At 46.2% G+C, this 23,716-nt stretch overlaps 1 protein-coding gene across 1 annotated transcript in view; it reads right to left on the reverse strand.

Annotated features, from left to right (window-relative positions):
• LOC129855386 (sec1 family domain-containing protein 2-like) overlaps positions 1 to 23,716 on the reverse strand; it is a 180,891-nt gene that overhangs the window by 12,487 nt on the left and 144,688 nt on the right. Inside the window, exon 6 of the mRNA XM_055923002.1 lies at positions 2,455 to 2,600. Within this exon, the coding sequence (XP_055778977.1) occupies positions 2,455 to 2,600 (146 nt within the window). The remainder of the gene's footprint in view (positions 1 to 2,454; positions 2,601 to 23,716) is intronic.

Below are 23,716 nucleotides of genomic sequence, written 5' to 3' on the forward strand. Positions count from 1 at the left end.
ACAACCGTATAATGAAGGTTAGAATGATTTGGTTTTATTAGTTGATATGAGTTACGATATGCCTTGTATTTGTATTTTTTTTTTTAAATTCAGGCTGAATCAGCCTACTAAATGTTGATCTAGGATCCGGAGTCCCACTTTGTTATTTTGCTGAGCGCTTCCTGACGAATAGACGGACCTTCGTTTAGCCCCCGGATTAATAAGAGTCTTGTCAGACTCCTCAGGGAGAGTGGTTACTATAGCAATGGAAGAAAAATAGGATTTCATATGAGACGAGCAATGCCACTGCAACCTTCAAACCAAAACCAATATCCTCTCTACGCTTCTCAGAAGGGAGTTGTGCGTGTGTGTGTGTGTGTGTGTGTGTGCGTGCACGCAGATAGACTAAATTGATAGGTCTTCTTGGAATTATCTCCTTGTTGCGGTCAATTTAGTTTCCCTTTTCACTTCCCCACTCCTCTACCTTGAGATGGACAAGATAGCGGTAATGAAATCACTGATGTGTCCTCTTCAAGCCGTCCATCCCAGTCATATGCTACCCTTCTACCTCCCTCCGGGCTAATCTAGCGAAAAATAAAGAAATATATATCTACACATATAAAGAAATATATATCTATATATATGGTGTGTATAGACAGTATGGACAGTATATGAATAGAAAAGGTGTGTATAGCAGTAGGGGTGTGTGTGTGCGCACTGTGATGTTCAGTTATGAGAGTAATATAATTCCTGCTCTATTCAGTAAAACTAATACGTATAGACACACGTGACAGAATGTGTGCAAGAAAAACTACACGCCAGTGTGCGCATGTTACAATGGGAATCACATACCGTACTGGTTAATTTGACAGATTATTTTTTGGGAGATGACGATTTACGCAACATATTTATGAAAAAATTACGTCGGCCTACATGATGCACTCTTTAGTAAAAAACTTAGGTGACAATGTGTTCTGTGCAAGAAGACATTTCTGTCAGGCCAAAGTCACACAATGTTCCCAGCCTGCCTCCGAAGGCCCCGGCCCCCAAAATCCGTTTAAAACACGTCACACTCCTTTAGTGCATCTGACAGTCATAGAGATTGACAGACAGGAACAAACAGAGCCGTGGAGACCTATTATGAAGTGTGCCATTACTTAGGAAAACGAGTAACTCTGACCCAGCTACTGAACTATTATTACTACGTGTCATTGTGTACAACAGGTAGGTCCTACATCTGCACATAAATCTGTCTCTGTCTAGGTCAATGTGCCCTTTGTCTCCAGCGTGAGTGTGTGTGTTCTTCAGTGTGGCACAGTGTGAGAGAATATGAGTGTATGCAGGCAGGTACTCAAGCCGATGTACTAAGAAACCCGAGCACTGGCAGTGGTTAGACTTGACATCGTGTTCTTCCACGCTGAGGAAAAGAACACGAGTCTAAAGTGTCTGAAAGAAAGAACACATGATAAAATGCCTCTCTCCTTCCTTGCTTTGGCACTGTTTGGTGCCAGCAGAACACAGAGACCTAGAATGCGGATAACCAGACGGGGGTTCGAATCTTCAATAACCCGAATGAAACATTATAATATATAACTCTTTGTGAGTGTAAAATCAAGACAATTCCAAAAAAAGTGTGAAGGTAATGTCAGAGGTATTAAAAGCAGATGGGAGCGCAATATACATCATGGAATATATCATTCACAGGTACAGTGTGTGTGTGGCTGCCGGCTTGCAGTGCCCTCCTCCAAACACACAATAACTCACCCTGAAGAGGAGGAAGACGGTTTGTGTGTTACATAAGATACAGAGATACAGGGACAATGTGCCACTCTGACACTGATGCGAGATACTCATTCAGAAGGCTGTGGAACTGACACAATTTACCGGAGGTGGCTTCAGGTAAATTAATGGACTGATGGCAATGTCATTTCTCACAAGGGTGTGTGTAAAAGGGGGCAGAAGAAAAGGGAGAATAATTGTCTTAAGTCTGTGGAGATACCTACTTTATTGGTGTCACAGGAGGCTGCTGAGGGGAGGACGGATCATAATAATGGCCAGAACGATGCAAATGGAATGACATCAAACACCTGGAAACCATGTGTTTGATGTATTTGGTACCATTCCACGAATTCAGCTCCAGTCATTACCATGAGACCATCCTCCCCAACTAAGGTGTCACAAACCTCCTGTGATGTATGTATGGGCAGAAAATGAATGAATAGTTGAACAGCTGAATAGACAAATGGAGATAGCCCCACATTCTGTACATTGTGGACAGAAACTCACTACTAGAAAATACAACAGTAATGTGTTCTGAAGGATGCTGTGGAGGCGTATGAGGTGTGTTAGTGAGGGATTGGGTTCCACAGTCACCTCCGAACACAGAACGCCTGTCTGATGTAATCCTAGACTGTGAGGGCGACCGCCAACACCGATGGCGTTGTTGAGTTGTGGGTCGTTGTGCGACTGACTGACCTGATGTACTCCATCGCTGGCTGTGTAGACGGAGGTGAACTGTTTGAGGTGGTCTCGGGCATGGCTCAACTCTTTGAGGGTCTCAAACACCCCCTCCACTGCTGTATGGGCCCTCTCCATAGTCAGCTCCTCAGGACTACCACACCCTGGGGAGGGAGAGGGAGAGAGAATTTACACTATCATGCAGAATTCTAGTCATCAAGCATGTCTCTCAGAGATGGACAGAAACAGAACACGTTTTCTAGTTTCTAATGAATGAACTAGATTACTGCAGTAAAGCCAGGAGAAGGAGTACAAGAGGCCTTTAATTTACCACAGAGAACCTCATGTTTATTTATTTTTACTTAACCTTTATTTAACGAGGCAAGTCAGTTAAGAACAAATTCTTATTTACAATGACGGCCTACGCCGGCCAGGCCCTAACCCAGACGACGCTGGGCCAATTGGGCGCCGCCCTATGGGACTCCCAATCACGGCCGGTTGTGATACAGCTTGGAATCGAACCAGGGTCTGTAGTGATGACTCTAGCACTGAGATGCAGTGCCTTAGACTGCTGCGGGACTCAGGAGCCCCCTGTGGCCCCATTTCAAAAGGGTGCCGTTGGCTAGGTGGGCAGGGGTAGGTAACGCTTGCACCTGCGTCTCTCCCCCTGCTAAAGAATTTTACATGAACATTTTAGTCATTTAGCAGACGCTCGTATCCAGAGCGACTTACAGGAGCAATTAGGGTTAAGTACCTTGCTCGACAGATTTTTCACCTAGTTGGCTTGGGGATGCGAACCAGTAATCTTTCAGTTACTGGCCCAACGCTCTTAAGCGCTAGGCTACCTGCTGCCCTATGGAATGTGGTTGCCATTGGTTAATGAGAAGATCAGTTGTATTAAGACAGAAAATACATACAAAAGCAAACATGAAACCAAATGAGGAAGACATCCACACTCTGCTCAGAGAGACAAACACCTGGGATGAATACTGCTACATACTGCAGACGACAGCATCAGGTCTACTGCCAAACAGTACACTTACATAAGATCATCTGGGTTTTTTTTCTCCTAATGGAACACTTATATACAGTGCATTTGTAAAGTATTCAGACCCCTTGACTTTTTCCACATTTTGTTACATTACAACCTCTGGTCTAAAGTAAATAAAATTATTTTTTCTCCCTCATCAATCCACACACAATACTCCATAATGATAAAGCAAAAACCAGTTAAAAAAAATTAAATAAAAATAAGGCTGTAACGTAACAACATTTTTTTAAAGTCAAGGGGTCTGAATACTTCCCAAATGTACCGTGTGTAGACTACTAGCCTAGAGGTCAGAGTTCAGCCCAACAAAGCCTCCATATCAAAGGAATACTTTTCTACTACTGTCCCATCATTCTCTGAGTCCAGGGCTCGAAGCTTCTGTTTCCTCCCTAATAGGAAGACAACTACTGACCAACAGATTAACCCTGTGAAGGGCCTGCCGGGTGGCGCAGTGGTCTAGGGCACTGAATCGCAGTGCTAACTGCGCCACCAGAGTCTCTGGGTTCGCCCCCAGGCTCTGTCGCAGCCGGCCGCGACCGGGAGGTCCGTGGGGCGACGCACAATTGGGCTAGCGTCGTCCGGGATAGGGAGGGTTTGGCCGGTAGGGATTTCCTTGTCTCATCGCGCTCCAGCGACTCCTGTGGCGGGCTGGGCGCAGTGCGCGCAAGCCAAGGGGGCACAGTGTTTCCTCCGACACATTGGTGTGGCTGGCTTCCGGGTTGGAGGCGCGCTGTGTTAAAGAAGCAGTGCGGCTTGGTTGGGTTGTGCCTCGGAGGACGCATGGCTTTCGACCTTCGTCTCTCCCAAGCCCGTACGGGAGTTGTAGCGATGAGACAAGATAGTAATTACTAGCGATTGGATACCACGAAAATTGGGGTGAAAAGGGGATAAAAAATGTAAAAAAAAGATTAACCCTGTGAATTGACTTCCTGTGAGCTCAGAGCAGAGAGCAAACCAATATAAACCCAGTAAACCCAATGTACAGAACAAGATAATTGTCTAAAAACAGTACATTGCAGTGATCTGGAGAAGACCAGCCCAAGCCATTCTGTTGTTTTCTTAATGCAGATTGCACAACTTTCGATGGTTAAGTGAGCTGCCTGTTTTCTTGCTAGATAAGAATGTCCAGACAGCCAGGCTCTGACTGGGTTTTCTATCAAACCATGAAACAAAAGCAAAGCACTTAAATTAACCTTACATAACTACATTTAAGATCCCCTTCCCTCTTTGGGGGAAAGCACATAAGTGCATTGTGTGTGTGTGTGTGTGTGTGTGTGTGTGTGTGTGTGTGTGTGTGTGTGTGTGTGTGTGTGTGTGTGTGTGTGTGTGTGTGTGTGTGTGTGTGTGTGTGTGTGTGTGTGTGTGTGTGTGTGTGTGTGTGTGTGTGTCCGTTTATGTGCAAGTGTGTCTACAGGCAAAAATCTCCATTAAATATTCATAAAACGTCTTCCAGAAGAAATCTCTTCGGTTCAAGCTCGCCAAACAAAACTGAACTGGAGTCTATGCCCATGTATGAATAAACCGACTTTAACATTGGGATGATTTCGCCCATAACGCCCTCTGAAGTCTGTAGGATCTGTAATTTAAGTCAACAGCGCAGGCCAGTTGTATTTTGGTCCGATCTATTTCGGAGTGGGATATGTCCACATGCACTCCAACATCAACACAGAGATAATATACACAGAGTGACCTGACTCACTGCCAGGACTGTCAGGATTTCATCTGTGTTATATAATGGTTATTGTTAGGTCCTTCTCCTCCAAATAGAGCTGATATCATATTTAGCGCTAGTGGGTGTGTTGATAGCAGTTGCTCGCTATTGGAATGTAAAGCGTCTCGCTCTGTGGCTTTCACTTCCCCATCAGTCGGCTGGGTTAGCTCATAGGAAAACAGCCCAGCTCTCCTATCAGATGGACAGCAGTGTGAAGAGAAAGAGGGTCAGATGTGGGCTTTATCTTTCCAAAACAAGAACATGGATGTAAGACGGCTTGCACAGGAGAGGCATCTTGCAAAACTACTTAAAAAGTGTGAGTGAGTGAGTGAGTGAGCGAGCGAGCGAGCGTGCGTGCGTGTGTGTGCGAGCGAGTATAAACTCCCCCCAACGTATGCAAACCAGCTACATTGATGGTTAGAACGCCTGACTCACAGTTCAGATAAACTCCCACTGACAACCCCAGGGGATGCATCATAGCCATGTCATTCTGCTATAGTGAGGGTGTCAGCATGTGTATCGTGAGGGTACTGTGATGGGGGTTGAGGGAGGATGTAGAGCTTGAGAGGGAGAGGGAGGAGGGAGCTTGTGTGGAGCGTGAGAGGGCTGGTTGACTGGTTGCCAAAGCACACAGTGCCGCAGGTCTGGAGCTGGAGCTGGCTGCTGGCTCTGCCAGGACAGGACACAGTCTGTGGTTGAGATGTTGATCATTCCACTGCCACGGAGCCCACGCCACGGCACCAAGCAGCCCAACCCGGCCCAGGTGCTGCTTCTCTGACAACAGCTTGGTGGAATGAAATGTCCGTGGCAGAACGCTATGCTGTCTGCCTCTCAGGTCACTCTGGGACAGATCTACCCCAAAACTAAGCCCTAACATTAGTGTGTGTGTGTGTGTTTGTACAATTATGTGTTACTTATGCATGCATAATAATGCATATGAAAGTGTATTTTTATTAATGTTTTTTTTGTGACCAAATCTTTATTAATCTTGTTGTTTTCTTGTTGGGGGGGGGGGGGGGCTACAGGCACAATACAAAAATTCATATAAAGTACACAAACACAAAGCATTGATCACCATGATCATGCCACAGAGCCAGAAAGTAACAATAAATGTAGCTGGTAAAGAAAATAAGTAAGTCTCCACCCCCAACCTCCCACCCCATTCCCCCAACATGTCTCCATCCAACCTCCCACCCCATTCCCCCAACATGTCTCCATCCATCCATCCATCCAACCACCCACCCACCCACCCCATCCCCACAACATGTCTCGATCCAACAACCCACAACATGTCTCCATCCAACAACCCACAACATGTCTCCATCCAACAACCCACAACATGTCTCTATCCAACCACCCACCCCATTCCCACAACATGTCTCTATCCAACCTCCCACCCCATCCCCACAACATGTCTCCATCCAACCTCCCACCCCATCCCCACAACATGTCTCCATCCAACAACCCACAACATGTCTCCATCCAACCTCCCACCCCATCCCCACAACATGTCTCCATCCAACCTCCCACCCCATCCCCACAACATGTCTCCATCCAACAACCCACAACATGTCTCCATCCAACCTCCCACCCCATCCCACAACATGCCTCCATCCAACCTCCCACCCCATCCCCACAACATGTCTCCATCCAACCTCCCACCCCATCCCCACAACATGTCTCCATCCAACCTCCCACCCCATCCCCACAACATGTCTCCATCCAACAACCCACAACATGTCTCCATCCAACCTCCCACCCCATCCCCACAACATGTCTCCATCCAACAACCCACAACATGTCTCCATCCAACCTCCCACCCCATCCCCACAACATGTCTCCATCCAACCTCCCACCCCATCCCCACAACATGCCTCCATCCAACCTCCCACTCCATCCCCACAACATGTCTCCATCCAACAACCCACAACATGTCTCCATCCAACCTCCCACCCCAACCCCACAACATGCCTCCATCCAACCTCCCACCCCATCCCCACAACATGTCTCCATCCAACCTCCCACTCCATCCCCACAACATGTCTCCATCCAACAACCCACAACATGTCTCCATCCAACCTCCCAACCCATCCCCACAACATGCCTCCATCCAACCTCCCACCCCATTCCCCCAACATGTCTCCATCCAACCTCCCACCCCATTCCCCCAACATGTCTCCATCCAACCTCCCACCCCATTCCCCCAACATGTCTCCATCCAACCACCCACCCCATTCCCCCAACATGTCTCCATCCAACCTCCCACCCCATTCCCCCAACATGTCTCCATCCAACCTCCCACCCCATTCCCCCAACATGTCTCCATCCAACCACCCACCCCATTCCCCCAACATGTCTCCATCCAACCTCCCACCCCATTCCCCCAACATGTCTCCATCCAACCCCCCACCCCATTCCCCCAACATGTCTCCATCCAACCCCCCACCCCATTCCCCCAACATGTCTCCATCCAACCACCCACCCCATTCCCCCAACATGTCTCCATCCAACAACCCACAACATGTCTCCATCCAACAACCCACAACATGTCTCCATCCAACCTCCCACCCCATCCCACAACATGTCTCCATCCAACCTCCCACCCCATCCCCACAACATGCCTCCATCCAACAACCCACAACATGTCTCCATCCAACCTCCCACCCCATTCCCCCAACATGTCTCCATCCAACAACCCACAACATGTCTCCATCCAACAACCCACAACATGTCTCCATCCAACCTCCCACCCCATCCCACAACATGTCTCCATCCAACCTCCCACCCCATCCCCACAACATGCCTCCATCCAACCTCCCACCCCATCCCCACAACATGCCTCCATCCAACCTCCCACCCCATCCCCACAACATGCCTCCATCCAACCTCCCACCCCATCCCCACAACATGTCTCCATCCAACAACCCACAACATGTCTCCATCCAACCTCCCACCCCATCCCCACAACATGCCTCCACCCAACCTCCCACCCCATCCCCACAACATGCCTCCATCCAACCTCCCACCCCATCCCCACAACATGTCTCCATCCAACCTCCCACCCCATCCCCACAACATGCCTCCATCCAACAACCCACAACATGTCTCCATCCAACAACCCACAACATGTCTCCATCCAACCTCCCACCCCATCCCCACAACATGCCTCCATCCAACCTCCCACCCCATCCCCACAACATGCCTCCATCCAACAACCCACAACATGTCTCCATCCAACAACCCACAACATGTCTCCATCCAACCTCCCACCCCATCCCCACAACATGTCTCCATCCAACCTCCCACCCCATCCCCACAACATGCCTCCATCCAACCTCCCACCCCATCCCCACAACATGTCTCCATCCAACCTCCCACCCCATCCCCACAACATGCCTCCATCCAACCTCCCACCCCATTCCCCACAACATGCCTCCATCCAACAACCCACAACATGTCTCCATCCAACCTCCCACCCCATCCCACAACATGCCTCCATCCAACCTCCCACCCCATCCCCACAACATGCCTCCATCCAACAACCCACAACATGCCTCCATCCAACCTCCCACCCCATCCCACAACATGCCTCCATCCAACCTCCCACCCCATCCCCACAACATGCCTCCATCCAACCTCCCACCCCATCCCCACAACATGTCTCCATCCAACCTCCCACCCCATCCCCACAACATGCCTCCATCCAACCTCCCACCCCATCCCCACAACATGTCTCCATCCAACCACCCACCCCATTCCCCCAACATGTCTCCATCCAACCTCCCACCCCATTCCCCCAACATGTCTCCATCCAACCTCCCACCCCATTCCCCCAACATGTCTCCATCCAACCACCCACCCCATTCCCCCAACATGTCTCCATCCAACCTCCCACCCCATTCCCCCAACATGTCTCCATCCAACCCCCCACCCCATTCCCCCAACATGTCTCCATCCAACCCCCCACCCCATTCCCCCAACATGTCTCCATCCAACCACCCACCCCATTCCCCCAACATGTCTCCATCCAACAACCCACAACATGTCTCCATCCAACAACCCACAACATGTCTCCATCCAACCTCCCACCCCATCCCACAACATGTCTCCATCCAACCTCCCACCCCATCCCCACAACATGCCTCCATCCAACAACCCACAACATGTCTCCATCCAACCTCCCACCCCATTCCCCCAACATGTCTCCATCCAACAACCCACAACATGTCTCCATCCAACAACCCACAACATGTCTCCATCCAACCTCCCACCCCATCCCACAACATGTCTCCATCCAACCTCCCACCCCATCCCCACAACATGCCTCCATCCAACCTCCCACTCCATCCCCACAACATGCCTCCATCCAACCTCCCACCCCATCCCCACAACATGCCTCCATCCAACCTCCCACCCCATCCCCACAACATGCCTCCATCCAACCTCCCACCCCATCCCCACAACATGTCTCCATCCAACAACCCACAACATGTCTCCATCCAACCTCCCACCCCATCCCCACAACATGCCTCCACCCAACCTCCCACCCCATCCCCACAACATGCCTCCATCCAACCTCCCACCCCATCCCCACAACATGCCTCCATCCAACCTCCCACCCCATCCCCACAACATGTCTCCATCCAACCTCCCACCCCATCCCCACAACATGCCTCCATCCAACCTCCCACCCCATCCCCACAACATGCCTCCATCCAACCTCCCACCCCATCCCCACAACATGCCTCCATCCAACCTCCCACCCCATCCCCACAACATGCCTCCATCCAACCTCCCACCCCATCCCCACAACATGCCTCCATCCAACAACCCACAACATGTCTCCATCCAACAACCCACAACATGTCTCCATCCAACCTCCCACCCCATCCCCACAACATGCCTCCATCCAACAACCCACAACATGCCTCCATCCAACCTCCCACCCCATCCCCACAACATGTCTCCATCCAACCTCCCACCCCATCCCCACAACATGCCTCCATCCAACCTCCCACCCCATCCCCACAACATGTCTCCATCCAACCTCCCACCCCATCCCCACAACATGCCTCCATCCAACCTCCCACCCCATTCCCCACAACATGCCTCCATCCAACAACCCACAACATGTCTCCATCCAACCTCCCACCCCATCCCACAACATGCCTCCATCCAACCTCCCACCCCATCCCCACAACATGTCTCCATCCAACCTCCCACCCCATCCCCACAACATGCCTCCATCCAACCTCCCACCCCATCCCCACAACATGTCTCCATCCAACCTCCCACCCCATCCCACAACATGCCTCCATCCAACAACCCACAACATGCCTCCATCCAACCTCCCACCCCATCCCCACAACATGCCTCCATCCAACCTCCCACCCCATCCCCACAACATGCCTCCATCCAACCTCCCACCCCATCCCCACAACATGCCTCCATCCAACCTCCCACCCCATCCCCACAACATGTCTCCATCCAACCTCCCACCCCATCCCACAACATGCCTCCATCCAACAACCCACAACATGTCTCCATCCAACCTCCCACCCCATCCCACAACATGTCTCCATCCAACCTCCCACCCCATCCCACAACATGTCTCCATCCAACCTCCCACCCCAACCCCACAACATGCCTCCATCCAACCTCCCACCCCATCCCCACAACATGTCTCCATCCAACCTCCCACCCCATCCCCACAACATGCCTCCATCCAACAACCCACAACATGCCTCCATCCAACCTCCCACCCCATCCCACAACATGCCTCCATCCAACCTCCCACCCCATCCCCACAACATGTCTCCATCCAACAACCCACAACATGTCTCCATCCAACCTCCCACCCCATCCCACAACATGCCTCCATCCAACCTCCCACCCCATCCCCACAACATGTCTCCATCCAACCTCCCACCCCATCCCCACAACATGTCTCCATCCAACAACCCACAACATGCCTCCATCCAACAACCCACAACATGTCTCCATCCAACCTCCCACCCCATCCCACAACATGTCTCCATCCAACCTCCCACTCCATCCCACAACATGTCTCCTCCCTTTCATCTACACTGATTGAAGTGGATTTAACAAGTGACATCAATAAGGGATCATAGATTTCACCAAGATTCACCTGGTTAGTCTATGTCACAGAAAGAGCATTTTCAAACTATTAAACAACTGTTAATTTAGAACCACTCAGTGTACAAAACATGATGTTCTCAAACCATTACTGTCCATGATATCGGTAAGGTTATGGATTACACATTTGGACCATTGAGGGGTGCAAAAGTCCACACTCCAGATCGCAAGGCATTTTGAAATATTGGAGAATGGGCATGCCATTTTGATTCCCAGTAAACATTTTCTATACTGTATACAGTATATATTTTGTTTGTACGTTTGGGCTTTATAGATTGCAAAAAAGAAAAAACACATACAAATAAACAGAGTCAAGTATATTTGTCCAGGCCTCAATTGTTTCTTGACTGGTACCATTCATTCTGACTGTTGATAATTATAAAGTTATAACTTCTAATAGTAACTGTATCCACTGGCAAATTGGGAGAGAGTGAGGTGATTGCCATCTAAGAGCCAACATATTTTTCGTGGCAGTGCTGCCTGCCAGCAGTAATTGTCTCTGATGAATTTTGTAACTTTTTCCCAGAAGCATTTAACTGCAGGGCACGCCCACGTCATATGAAGGAAAGTTCCTACCTGATTTAGGGAACACAGTGAACAGTTGGTAGTTGGGGCCAATTTAATCCTAAAACGTTTCCTTGGTGTAAATACAGTCTGTTCCACTTAAAAGGTTGTTCAGATTCTCTTAGATCTGTGGGCCATACTTTTATAATGGCTAGCTCAGAATAGATCTCTTAGATCTGTGGGCCATACTTTTATAATGGCTAGCTCAGAATAGATCTCTTAGATCTGTGGGCCATACTTTTATAATGGCTAGCTCAGAATATGAGCTTTCCAAAAGTGTAAAAAAATATATATTATAGAGATCAGTCCTTCAGGAACCCAGATTATTTATTTATAAATCCCATCATTGGATGGTTTGGCAGTTTGGTTTCCCAAGGGACTCCATAGGCCAGAATAGCTGGCTTAAGTTGTAAATATAGAAAAAACGAGTTGCCTGGTAATGTGTATGTATCTTTCAAATCTTGGAATTTTCTCAAACCCTTACTGTCCATGATATGGGCAAGGGTAGGGATTCCCCATTTGGACCATTGGGAGGATGCAAAAGGCCACCCTCCAAATAGCAAGGCATTATTGTGAAATATGGAGTATGGGCATGTCATTTTAAATCCCCGTTACATTTGTCAATTTTGCACCAAATAAAGATTGTGTGAGCAATAATAGGACCGACGCATAATTGACATTGTTGAAGGGATATATCAGTAGAGACCACGTCTTTCAGGGCAATAGGCAGCACCATTCTCTCTATACTCAGCCAGGGGTGGAAGAATCATGTCTAAACCGATTTAGGATGGGACGAAATGCTAGTGGCTGGAAATACAATTTAAAGTTAGCTATGAATAGTCCTCCTAAGTCTTTCCTTCTTTGTACGTTTTTTTCATTTTCTCCGAGATCGCTTACCTTGCCAAATACAGTTTGAAACCGGACTATGGAGTTTATTCCAATAGGCAGAAGGGGGAGACAAGGGAAGCATTGAACTACAGAAATTCAGCCGTCGCAATATTCATTTTGACAATAGATATTCTGACAGGTAAAGCAACTATGATGTTAGTCCATCTACTGAGGTTGAATTGAATTGAATCTTCTGTTAAAGTTTCTGCCAATGGTTTTATCTAAGGAAGGACATACAGTGCCTTCAGAAAGTATTCATACACCTTGACTGATTCAACATTTTGCTGCGTTACAGCCTGTATTCAAAATTGATTAAATAGATTGTCAGTATGGGGTATTGTGTGTAGAAAACAAAGTGAAAACATGTTTTTAGAAATGTTTGCAAATATCGTAATATCGTATTTACATATGTATTCCCAAGTCAATAGATGTTAGAATCACCTTTGGCAGTGATTACAGCTGTGAGTCTTTCTTGGTAAGTCTCTAAGAGCTTTGCACAAATGGATTTTACAATATTTGCCCATTATTATTTTTAGAATTCTTCAAGCTCTGTCACATTGGTTGTTGATCACTGCTAGACAGCCATTTTCAAGTCTTGCCATAGATTTTCAAGCCGATTTAAGTCAAAACTGTAACTAGACCACTCAGAAACATTCAATATCATCTTGGTAAGCAACTTCAGTGTAAATTTGCCCTTGTGTTTTAGGTTACTTTCCTGCTGAAAGGTGAATTTGTCTTCTAGTGTCTGTTGGAAAGCAGACTGAACCAGGTTTTCCTCTAGGATTTTTCCTGTGATTAGCTCTTTTGCGTTTATTTTTATCATTAAAAAACAACAGCTCTCTAATCCTTGCTGATGATAAGCATACCCATAACATGATGCAGCCACCACCATGCTTGAAAATATGAATGTGTGGTACTCAGTGATGTGCTGTGTTAGATTTGCCACAAACATAACACTTTATATTCAGGACATAAAGGTAATTTCAGTTTTTGCAGTTTTACTTTAGTGCCTTTTGCAAACAGGGTCAATTTTTTCCAATATTTTTATTCTGTACAGGGTTTCTTCTTTTCACTTAGGTTTATTATGGAGTAACTACAATGTTGTTGATCCGTCCTCAGTTCTCCTATCACAGCCATTAAACTCTAACTGTTTTAAAGTCAACAATGGCCTCATGGTGAAATCCCTGAGCGGGTTCCTTCCTGTCCGGCAACTGAGTTAGGAAGGACACCTGTATCTTTGTAATGACTGGGAGTATTGATACACCATGAAAAGTGTAATTAATAACTTCACCATGCTCAAAGATATATTCAATGTCTGCTTTTTAAAAAATGTTACTCATCTACCAATAGGTTCCCTTCTCTGCGAGGCATTGGAAAACCTCTCTGGTTTTGTAGTTGAATCTTTGTTTGAAATTCACTGCTTGACTGAGGGACCTTACAGAAAATTGTATGCGTGGGGTACAGAGATGAGGTAGTCATTCAAAAATCATGTTAAACACTATTATTGCACACAGTCCAGAGAGTCCATGCAACTTATTATGTGACTTGTTAAGCACATTTTTACTCCTGAACTTATTTAGGATTGCCTTAACAAAAGGTTTGAATACTTATTGACTAAAGACATTACAGCTTTCATTTTTAATTAATTTGTAAAAATGTTTAAAAACATAATTCCACTTTGACATTATGGGGTATTGTGTGTAGGCCAGTGACACACAATCTCAATTTAATCCATTTTAAAATCAGGCTGTAACACGGAAAAATGTGGAGAAAAAAATCAAGTGGTGTGAATACTTTGTCTGCCATTTTAAATATTCCTAAATACTTAAAATGGGATACAATTGGGATTTGTGCATGAATGTGTGTCTGCTCCTATTACTACAAATGCATAGTGTGTGTATATGGTTTATGACTGTTTGTCCCTGCAATAGCCCTGTGCCTGTAATAGCCTCGCGAGTGCAGGTACAACGTACAGTAACAGGTATCTGTGGTACAACAGAAATAGAGAGCTAATAGAGAGCTTTTAGGTCCATTTACCAGATCCATTATCAATTTACAACTAATGTGATGTTGCCCCTGACCTCTAGTATCACAATGAACCCTGCTACTCAGAGAGAGAGAGAGAGAGAGGGAGAGAGAGAGAGAGGGAGAGAGAGAGAAGAGGAGAGGGAGAGAAAAAGAGGGAGGGAGAGTGCGAGTGAGATAATGTAATAGTTTGTGTTAAGTAGATCAGTGAGAACATGCACAGGCAGTGTGACAGGAAGTGACCGATGTAGACTTTCTGGAACATTCTTAATGAGGTCTAATAGAGCAGTAGGACCTGGGAGGCGATGCTGAGTAGCTGGGTAGGCAGGGGGAACTCAGCGAGATGTGCATAATAGGTGACGTGCAGAGGTGCATCTAACCTACCAGCTAACCACCAATTAGTGTGCCAGAAATAGAGGAGCAGGAGAGACAAAGAAGGAGAAATAACCAATAAAATACTCTGCTCTGTTGCTACACGCTGACTCAAAGCTTTAAAGGCATAGATACAAACGCACACACAGTCTCTCAGCTCTAACTAGTGAATTATGAGCATAAACTGTCCTTCTGGAAAGAATATGAGGAAGAACAAAAGACATTCCGGTCTATAACTTATTACTCATCACCAGCACCCAGCTCTTCTTTCAGGATCCACTCCACTAGAGAATATTGAATTAGAGTACACAGTTTGTGGGCCTCCCATTGCAGTGCTAGAGGCGTCACTATAGATCCGGGATCAATAACTACAGACCGGGGCTGTATCACGACCGGCCGTGATCGGCGCACAATTGGCCCAGTGTTGTTCGGGTTAGCGGAGGGTTTGGCTTTACTTGGCTCATCGCACTCTAGCGACTCCTTGTGGTGGGACAGGCGCCTGCAGGCCTGCAGACAGGCGCCTGCAGGCCTCCGACACATTGGTGAGGCTGGCTTCCGGGTTAAGAAGTGCGGTTTGGCGGGTCATGTTTCGAAGGACACATGACTCGACCTTCGCCTCCTGAACCCATTGGGGAGTTGCAGCGACGAGACAAGATCAAAAAGGGTGTAAAATAAAATAAAAAAATAAAAAAGGAGTACACCGTTTGTCTCTTTAATAACCTCCCAAACACTACCCCAGAGATCCAACCACAGAATAGAAGACTAATCGTTCCAGAAGTCTCACTGGAATGTGGAGAACAGACAGTGGAACCAACTATAAATAACTTGGGCTGGTTTTGTAACCTGAACGAAATTCTATTTTGGTGTGAGAAAAGAGGAGAGGAGGTGCTTTTGCTTCTTCAAAGGAAGAGAAACCGAAACACAGATTCCTGGGGATATGGAACCCTGGAGATGAGGAACCGTCAGAGCTTATATAAGTCTTTCCACTTAATCCCCTGTGGAATGCTGGCTGGGCACTGGGAGCTCCGGCCTGGCTCCTGCATCCCATTCGTCTTCAGGAATCCCACTGACAGAGTGTGCAAGAGGAAGAGTATACTGCATAGGAGTAGGGAAATACAATATGAGTAGGTGAGGGGTAAGAAAGTGGGCTTCTTCTAACACATCATGAATATTAGTTTCTCTGTAAAGTTAGGTGTTTGTCATGTCCCAGGGAACAACCTAGCATCCGGTCTACCCTGTCATCCCCATGGTAACACGGTAATGTATGGTCCAGTGGACAACATCTCTTCATCAGCCAGACGCTATGTGTTGCTGCTCTACAGTCAGACCTGCTGAGACACAGAGGGGCAGTAGTGGTGGGGTCTGAGGTCAGGATCTAGAGTAAACTTAGCCAGTACACTGTGGTCACTCGAAGTCAGGGTTGGTCGGAGCTGTACGTGGAGCTGTTGGGCGGAGTGAGCAGTGGCCAATGAGAGAAGAAGCACGGTGAAGGAGTACATTAAGTATGGAGAGAGCAGTTCAAATGATACACTGTCAGATACGATACGATGTCAAATTAAAAAAAATTCAATCAATGTTTATTTGTCGTGTACACACATTTGCAGATGTTAAAGCAGGTGCAGAGAAATGCTTTCGGTCACAGCTCCAGCAGTGCAGTAAACGCCTAACAGTACAACATTAATACACTAATAGTCCCAAAGAATGTGTAGCTGTTTATATACAAACGTCATGACAGAGCTATTTTTCTAAACCATTGGAAAATTGTTATGAACTGAAATATTGTTCATACATTATATTTTTTTTATTTAGAGTGTGATTTATTTGTTTTACATAGGAAAATAGCTGTTATGATTTGGGATATTGTTACACTTGCATGTTTTGACAGGAATATTGTGACAGAGCTTTAGAGTGTGAATATCATGAATCCCAGTATTACCTCTATATGTACTAACCATGTACTAACCATAAGCCATGGTTTGGGCAAACAGTAAGTTATTCTTTTACACATTTTCTTATTGGATTATTGTACTTACGCAACTGCTCATTTGATGAGAATGTATTGGCACAGGAAACCCATGACACATAGCTAGCCCAATGACCCTGTCTCACACACTTCTTCAGGGGTCAGAGTTCGGACGTAAGCTCTGAATGAACAAAACGGCCCATCAGTCCAGTTATAATGGCCTGACTGGTCTTAATGATTTCCCGAAGACAAAGAATTCCTGAAGTTGGAATGGCCAGATTCCGGGTTTACACCCTAATCCTCTTCACTGTGATCTGAGGCACTTGACAGAGAACACAAGACCAGCTAAAGAGGCCAAGATCAGATCAGATTCTCTCTCTCTCTCTCTCTCTCTCTCTCTCTCTCTCTCTCTCTCTCTCTCTCTCTCTCTCTCTCTCTCTCTCTCTCTCTCTCCTCTCTCTCTCTCTCTCCTCTCTCGTCTCTCTCTCTCTCTCTCTCTCATCCTCTCTCTCTCTCATCTCTCTCTCTCTCTCCTCTCTCTCTCTCTCTCTCCTCTCTCTCTCTCTCTCTCTCTCTCTCTCTCTCTCTCTCTCTCTCTCTCTCTCTCTCTCTCTCTCTCTCTCGTCTCTCTCTCTCCTCTCTCTCTCTCTCTCTCTCTCTCTCTCTCTCTCTCTCTCTCTCTCTCTCTCTCCTCTCTCTCTCTCTCTCTCTCTCATCCTTCCAATAATTCCAGCACTCAGTGTTATGCAAGTCAGCTATGCAGGGCTGGATCGTATTAATAAAAAAAATGGGCCAAAATTGTGGATCTATGAGTGTATTCGCTGTGTTTGAGATAGGGTTGGATAGCTGGCTGGCTAGTCCTCCTTTCCTTAGGTATTTTGGACATAGTCAAATCTGAGGCTGAGAGCTGTGAATGAGCTCATCCCTGTAGTCTACAGTGTTTCCACAGGCCTCTGTCTGTACTGCTGAATCTCTCAGACTGACCGAGTCAGACTACAGACGGGCCCCGAGAGACTGGTCTACACACTCTCTATACTCTCACAGCACCCAACACTTCTCACCTCTTTCTGAGTGTCCAACGTGTGTATCAAAGTATGCCACTGTGGATGAGATCGAAGCATATCCACAGGTGTGTGTGTTTTGTTGAGATGCCCACGTTTCTATGGTTTGTCGTGGGCAAAGAGAGAGCTCCTGTCTGTACTTCCCCAGAGATGAGAAAACAAACGCAAAATAGGTAAGGACATGGGATGTTATTTTCCATCGTGAGGACAGACTGTACAGCACAGAGCTTTGTGTTTATAGATAAGCATGTAGGTCAGTGATCATCATCCTCAGATGTCCTGCACTCTCTAAAAAGCCATGAGGAGATCAAGCAGCAGGCAGGAGCATGGGACCAGCCCACTCCGAGGTTTATGTGTGTGTGTGTGTGCGTGTGTGTGTGTGTGTGTGTGTGTGTGTGTGTGTGTGATTTAGGGAGTGAGAGTTGTGAAGGGGAGAATGAGAATGAGTGCAGATGAGTGTAGATCTAAGCAGAAATAAAGGTCATTCAATCAGAATGGGCCTGCAAGTAGGCCACTGTGTGTGATGACTGTGGAGACAGTGGCTGTTAATCACAGGGTAATGATTTGCTCAATTTGCCACAGGCAGCTGTAATTTAACTGTCGGACTGCAAGGGTCTGGAAGTAATCAGGCCACTACTTTAGTTAATCTGTGGCGCCTCCTCACACGCACGCACTGGCTGTCAATGTTGACACTTAAGGACTGTTTTGATTCTAACACCTGATCATACACAGGCAAAACAAGAAAATACCTAGATTCTGTCATTCAACAAGGTACTAAAGAACAAACCTGAGACCACTTCAAAGACAAATACCGAATATCTGCTGCACATACTGAGAATAATCTCTCTCACTCTCACAGTCTCTCTCACTGTCACAGTGTCTCTCACTCTCACTCACTCACTCACTAGCTTGCATCAAACATCTCCTCCCGTCTCACACACACACAACATTTTTTGTTATCTTAAGCATCGACTTTACGGCCATGCCCACAGCTTTGGAGTGAGGGATGCCTTTACCCAATGAACACAACTCATACACTACAGTCAGAGGTGTGCTCTTTGATCTGGTGCCACATTCACTTTCCCAACAACTTCCCATGCTGTCCTTCATCTCTACAATTATAGTGGTGTGTGGTTATGCCTATATGTGTGAGTGTCTGAATGAGTGTGTATCATAAAAGCAGTGGTTATATATTTCTGATGAAGACACAAAGTACTACAGTTTTGCAACAGTATTTTGCTTTAAATATAAAACAAAGTAAGAGCGGGGGTTGTGTACTTTTTGACACTAAATGGATCCTTGTTTAATACTGTAATCCCCATCAGAAACCTTCAGGAGGTAGTGAAGCGCCATTATTTTAGCTGCATGGATAAACCTTCTTCCTGTCTCATACATTTACCATAAGTTACATAACCACAGCCCCACACACGCCTTACTATACTTGTGAGGACTTTTTGGGGACCAACAATTGATTCCCATTGAAAAAACTACTTTCCCTAACCCCAAACCCTAACCCCCAAATACACATGCATTTGAAACCACGTCTGAAAGAAAATGTATAATTTAATTGAGGGTTGATATAAATTATAATAATAAAACATATTTTGTAGCCTCCCAACCACCCATAGTTTAGCCATTTCACAGTAATCTCCATCTTTTCAATTTTTGAATTTCACCTGTATTTAACAAGGTAGGCCACTTAAGAACAAGTTCTCATTTACAACTGCGACCTGGCCAAGATAAAGCAAAGCAGTGTGACAAAAACAACGACACAGAGTTACACATGGGATAAACAAACGTACAGTCAATAACACAATAGAAAATCTGTATACAGTATGTGCAAATTAAGTAAGGAGGTAAGGCAATAAATAGGCCATAGTGGCGAAGTGATTACAATTGATCAATTAACACTGGAGTGATAGATGTGCAGATGAGAATGTGGCAAGTATAAATACTGGTGTGCAAAAGAGCAGAAAATAAATCAATTAAATATGGGGATGAGGTAGGTAGTTGGATGGGCTATATACAGATTGGCTGTGTACAGCTGTAGCAATCGGTAAGCTGCTTTGACAGCTGATGCTTAAAGTTAGTGAGGGAGATATAAGTCTCCAACTTCAGTGATTTCTGCAATTCGTTCCAGTCATTGGCAGCAGAGAACTGGAAGGAAAGGCGGCCAAAGTTGTGTTGGCTTTGGGGGTGACCAGTGAAATATACCTGGTGGAGCGCGTGCTACGGGTGGGTGTTGTTATAGTGACCAGTGACTGATATAAGACGGAGCTTTACCTAACAAAGACTTATAGATGACCTGAAGCCAGTGGGTCTGGCGACGAATATGTAGCGAGGGCCAGCCAACGAGAGCATACAGGTCGCAATGGTGGGTAGTATATGGGGCTTTGGTGACATAACGGATGGCACTGTGATAGACTGCATCCAATTTGCTGAATAGAGTGTTGGAGGCTATTTTGTAAATGACATCGCCGAAGTCAAGGATTGGCAGGATAATCAGTTTAACGAGGGTATGTTTGGCAGCATGAGTGAAGGAGGCTTTGTTGCGAAATAGGAAGCCGATTCTAGATTTAATTTTGGGTTGGAGATCTCTGCCATATCACATCATATGACACATTGTAACTTGTGGTCATCTTGGTTTATATATGTATCCAATCTTACCGTTTACCCTACCTTTTTCCCTCCCAAAGTTCCCTACATGGCTATTGGCCTGGCTACATTCCTCTTCCTGATTGTAATCGGCGCCCTTCTCCTAGCAGGATCCATATAGGTTGTATTTTCCTACCAGCACTGACTTTGCAGATAACTACTTTGAGGGAAAATGTACTTGCTACGACTGTGATATGTGGTTGTCTCACCCAGCTATCTTAAGATAAAAGCACTAATTCTAAGTCGCTCTGGATAAGGGTATGTGCTAAATGACTCAAATGTAAATGTAGTGGAATAACATGGAAATCGGGTCTAGACTTTATTTTCCTTATCCATTATTATTATCATCATAACATATACTACATAAAAGATATAAGGAGTATTTTTTAACTATGTAGAATTGCAGGAAATGAGCTTCAAAACAACAACAAATTAGATGCCAAACCCACCACTGGTGTGGCTAGCCAAAGAGCTCTATTTTCATGTCATCTGACCAAAGCACCGGTGGTTCCTATCCAAATGCTGTTTAGTAAAGTCCTGGCATTTACATTTGCTGGATAACATGAAAATAGCGCTCTTTGACCATGCACACCAGTGGGGGGTTTGGCGTCGAAATGAGAACGCGTGAGCAGGAAATAACCCCATACCCACTGTAAAATATAGTGGTGGATCTTTGATGTTATGGGGATATTTTGCTCCCACTGGCCCTGGGGCCCTTGTTAAGGTCAATGTCATTCAATGTCATCATACACTTTACCCAGTACCAGGACATTTTAGCCAAAAACCTGGTTACCTCTGCCAGGAAGCTGAAACTTGCCTGCAAGTGGATCTTCCAGCAAGACAATAAACCCAACCACAAATCAAAATCCACAAAGAAATGGTCCATAGGCTACAGAATCAACATTATTCAATAGCCACCTCAGTCTCCGGACCAAATATTTTGAGCATACAATATAGCTCAGTATTTTAATAATTTATTTTATCTCATCTTTATCAATGGTGTCAATAATTTCAGACCCCACTGTATGTGTGTATCTACATGGATGCACAAGTGAGTTTGTGTCATGTGTTTCCAACACCCTTCAATTCCAAGCAGCTTAGTCTTGAGTGAAAGAAAGGGCATCACAGATCCTATATTTAACTTCATTCCTCAGACAAAGTAACCAAATAGTTCCTCATCTCTTCTTAATCTGTCCAGCTACTGGTGTTCACACAATGTGAGCACCGTTTACCGGTGGCATGTGGACGCCTTTGATTTGGACCTACATTGTGTAGGTCTTCTTACATGTTTTCCGCTTGACAGTTCAGTATGGGGCCGTTTTCCCTCAACTGAACTCTCCCAGGGACAGTTCCAGTCAAAAGTTTGGACACACCTAATTCGAGTTTTTCGTTATTTTTCCTATTTTCTACATTCTAGAATAATAGTGAAGACAACAAAGCTATGAAATAATACATATGGAATCATGTAGTAACCAAAAAAGTGTTAAACATATCAAAATATATTTTATATTTGAGATTCTTCAAAATAGCCACCCTTTGCCTTGATGACAGCTTTGCACACGCTTGGCACATGCTTGGAAACCTGCTTCACCTGGAATTCTTTCCCAACTGTCTTGAAGGAGTTCCCACATATGCTGAGCACTTGTTGGCTGCTTTTCCTTCACTCTGCGGTCCAACTCATCCCAAATCATCTCAATTGGGTTGAGGTCGGGTGATTGTGGAGGTCAGGTCATCTGATGCAGCACTCCATCACTCTCCTTCTTGGTCAAATAGCCCTTACACAGCCTGGAGGTGTGTTGGGTCATTGTCCTGTTGAAAAACAAATGATATGGTATATCGCTGCAGAATGCTGTGATAGCCACGCTGGTTAAGTGTGCCTTGAATTCTTAATAAATCACTGACAGTGTCACCAGCAAAGTACCCCCACACTATCACACCTCCTCCTCCATGCTTCACGGTGGGAACCACACATGCAGAGATAATCCGTTGACCTACTCTGCGCCTCACAAAGACACGGTGGTTGGAAACAAAAATCTCAAGTTTGGACTCATCAGACCAAAGGACAGATTTACACCAGTCTAATATCCATTGCTTGTGTTTCTTGGACCAAGCCAGTCTCTTCTTCTTTTTGGTGTCCTTTGGTAGTGATTTCTTTGCAGCAATTCGACCATGAAGGCCTGATTCACACAGTCTCTTCTGAACAGTTGATGTTGAGATGTGTCTGTTGTTTGAACTCTGTGAAGCATTTATTTGGGCTGTAATTTCTGAGGCTGGTAACTCTACGGCCTTTACCTTTAGCTCAGACACCAGCTGCGTTCAGCCTGGATAATACCCGCCAGTCTGCACAGCGCAATATCAACCCTGAGCATATCGGACTGCTTTTCTGCACTACTTCACCAGATTCCTGACGTAAGCTCTGGACCATTACTCCAGAGTGGCCCAGCCCTGAAGCTAGCCTTGAGACAGGCCCATCTCCCGGCCTGCTCAGCAGACCCTATGATCACTCGGCTACACAGCTGATACCTCCCGGACTCTTCACTAACATGACTAGAAGCCACTACATCACTGGATTCCTGCCGTAAGCTCTGGACCTTTGCATCGGATCATCACAGCTAGTTAGCTGCTACCGAGTGGCTATAGTGGCTAACGCCCTTGTCCTGAAGCTAGCACCAGTTAGCCTCGAGCCAGGCGCATCTCTCGGCTAGCAAACAAAATTTCTCCAGCTACAATACCTCTTTTGCCAATTGGCCTGGACCCTTTGTTGACACGGAGCCCCGCCAATCCATCAAGACGTAATTCCGTCCGATGTGCCCTCAACCGGCCTTTGTCGGACGTCG

This window comes from Salvelinus fontinalis, chromosome 5 (genome assembly GCF_029448725.1).
Source record: "Salvelinus fontinalis isolate EN_2023a chromosome 5, ASM2944872v1, whole genome shotgun sequence".
Classification (NCBI taxonomy): Eukaryota; Metazoa; Chordata; class Actinopteri; order Salmoniformes; family Salmonidae; genus Salvelinus; species Salvelinus fontinalis.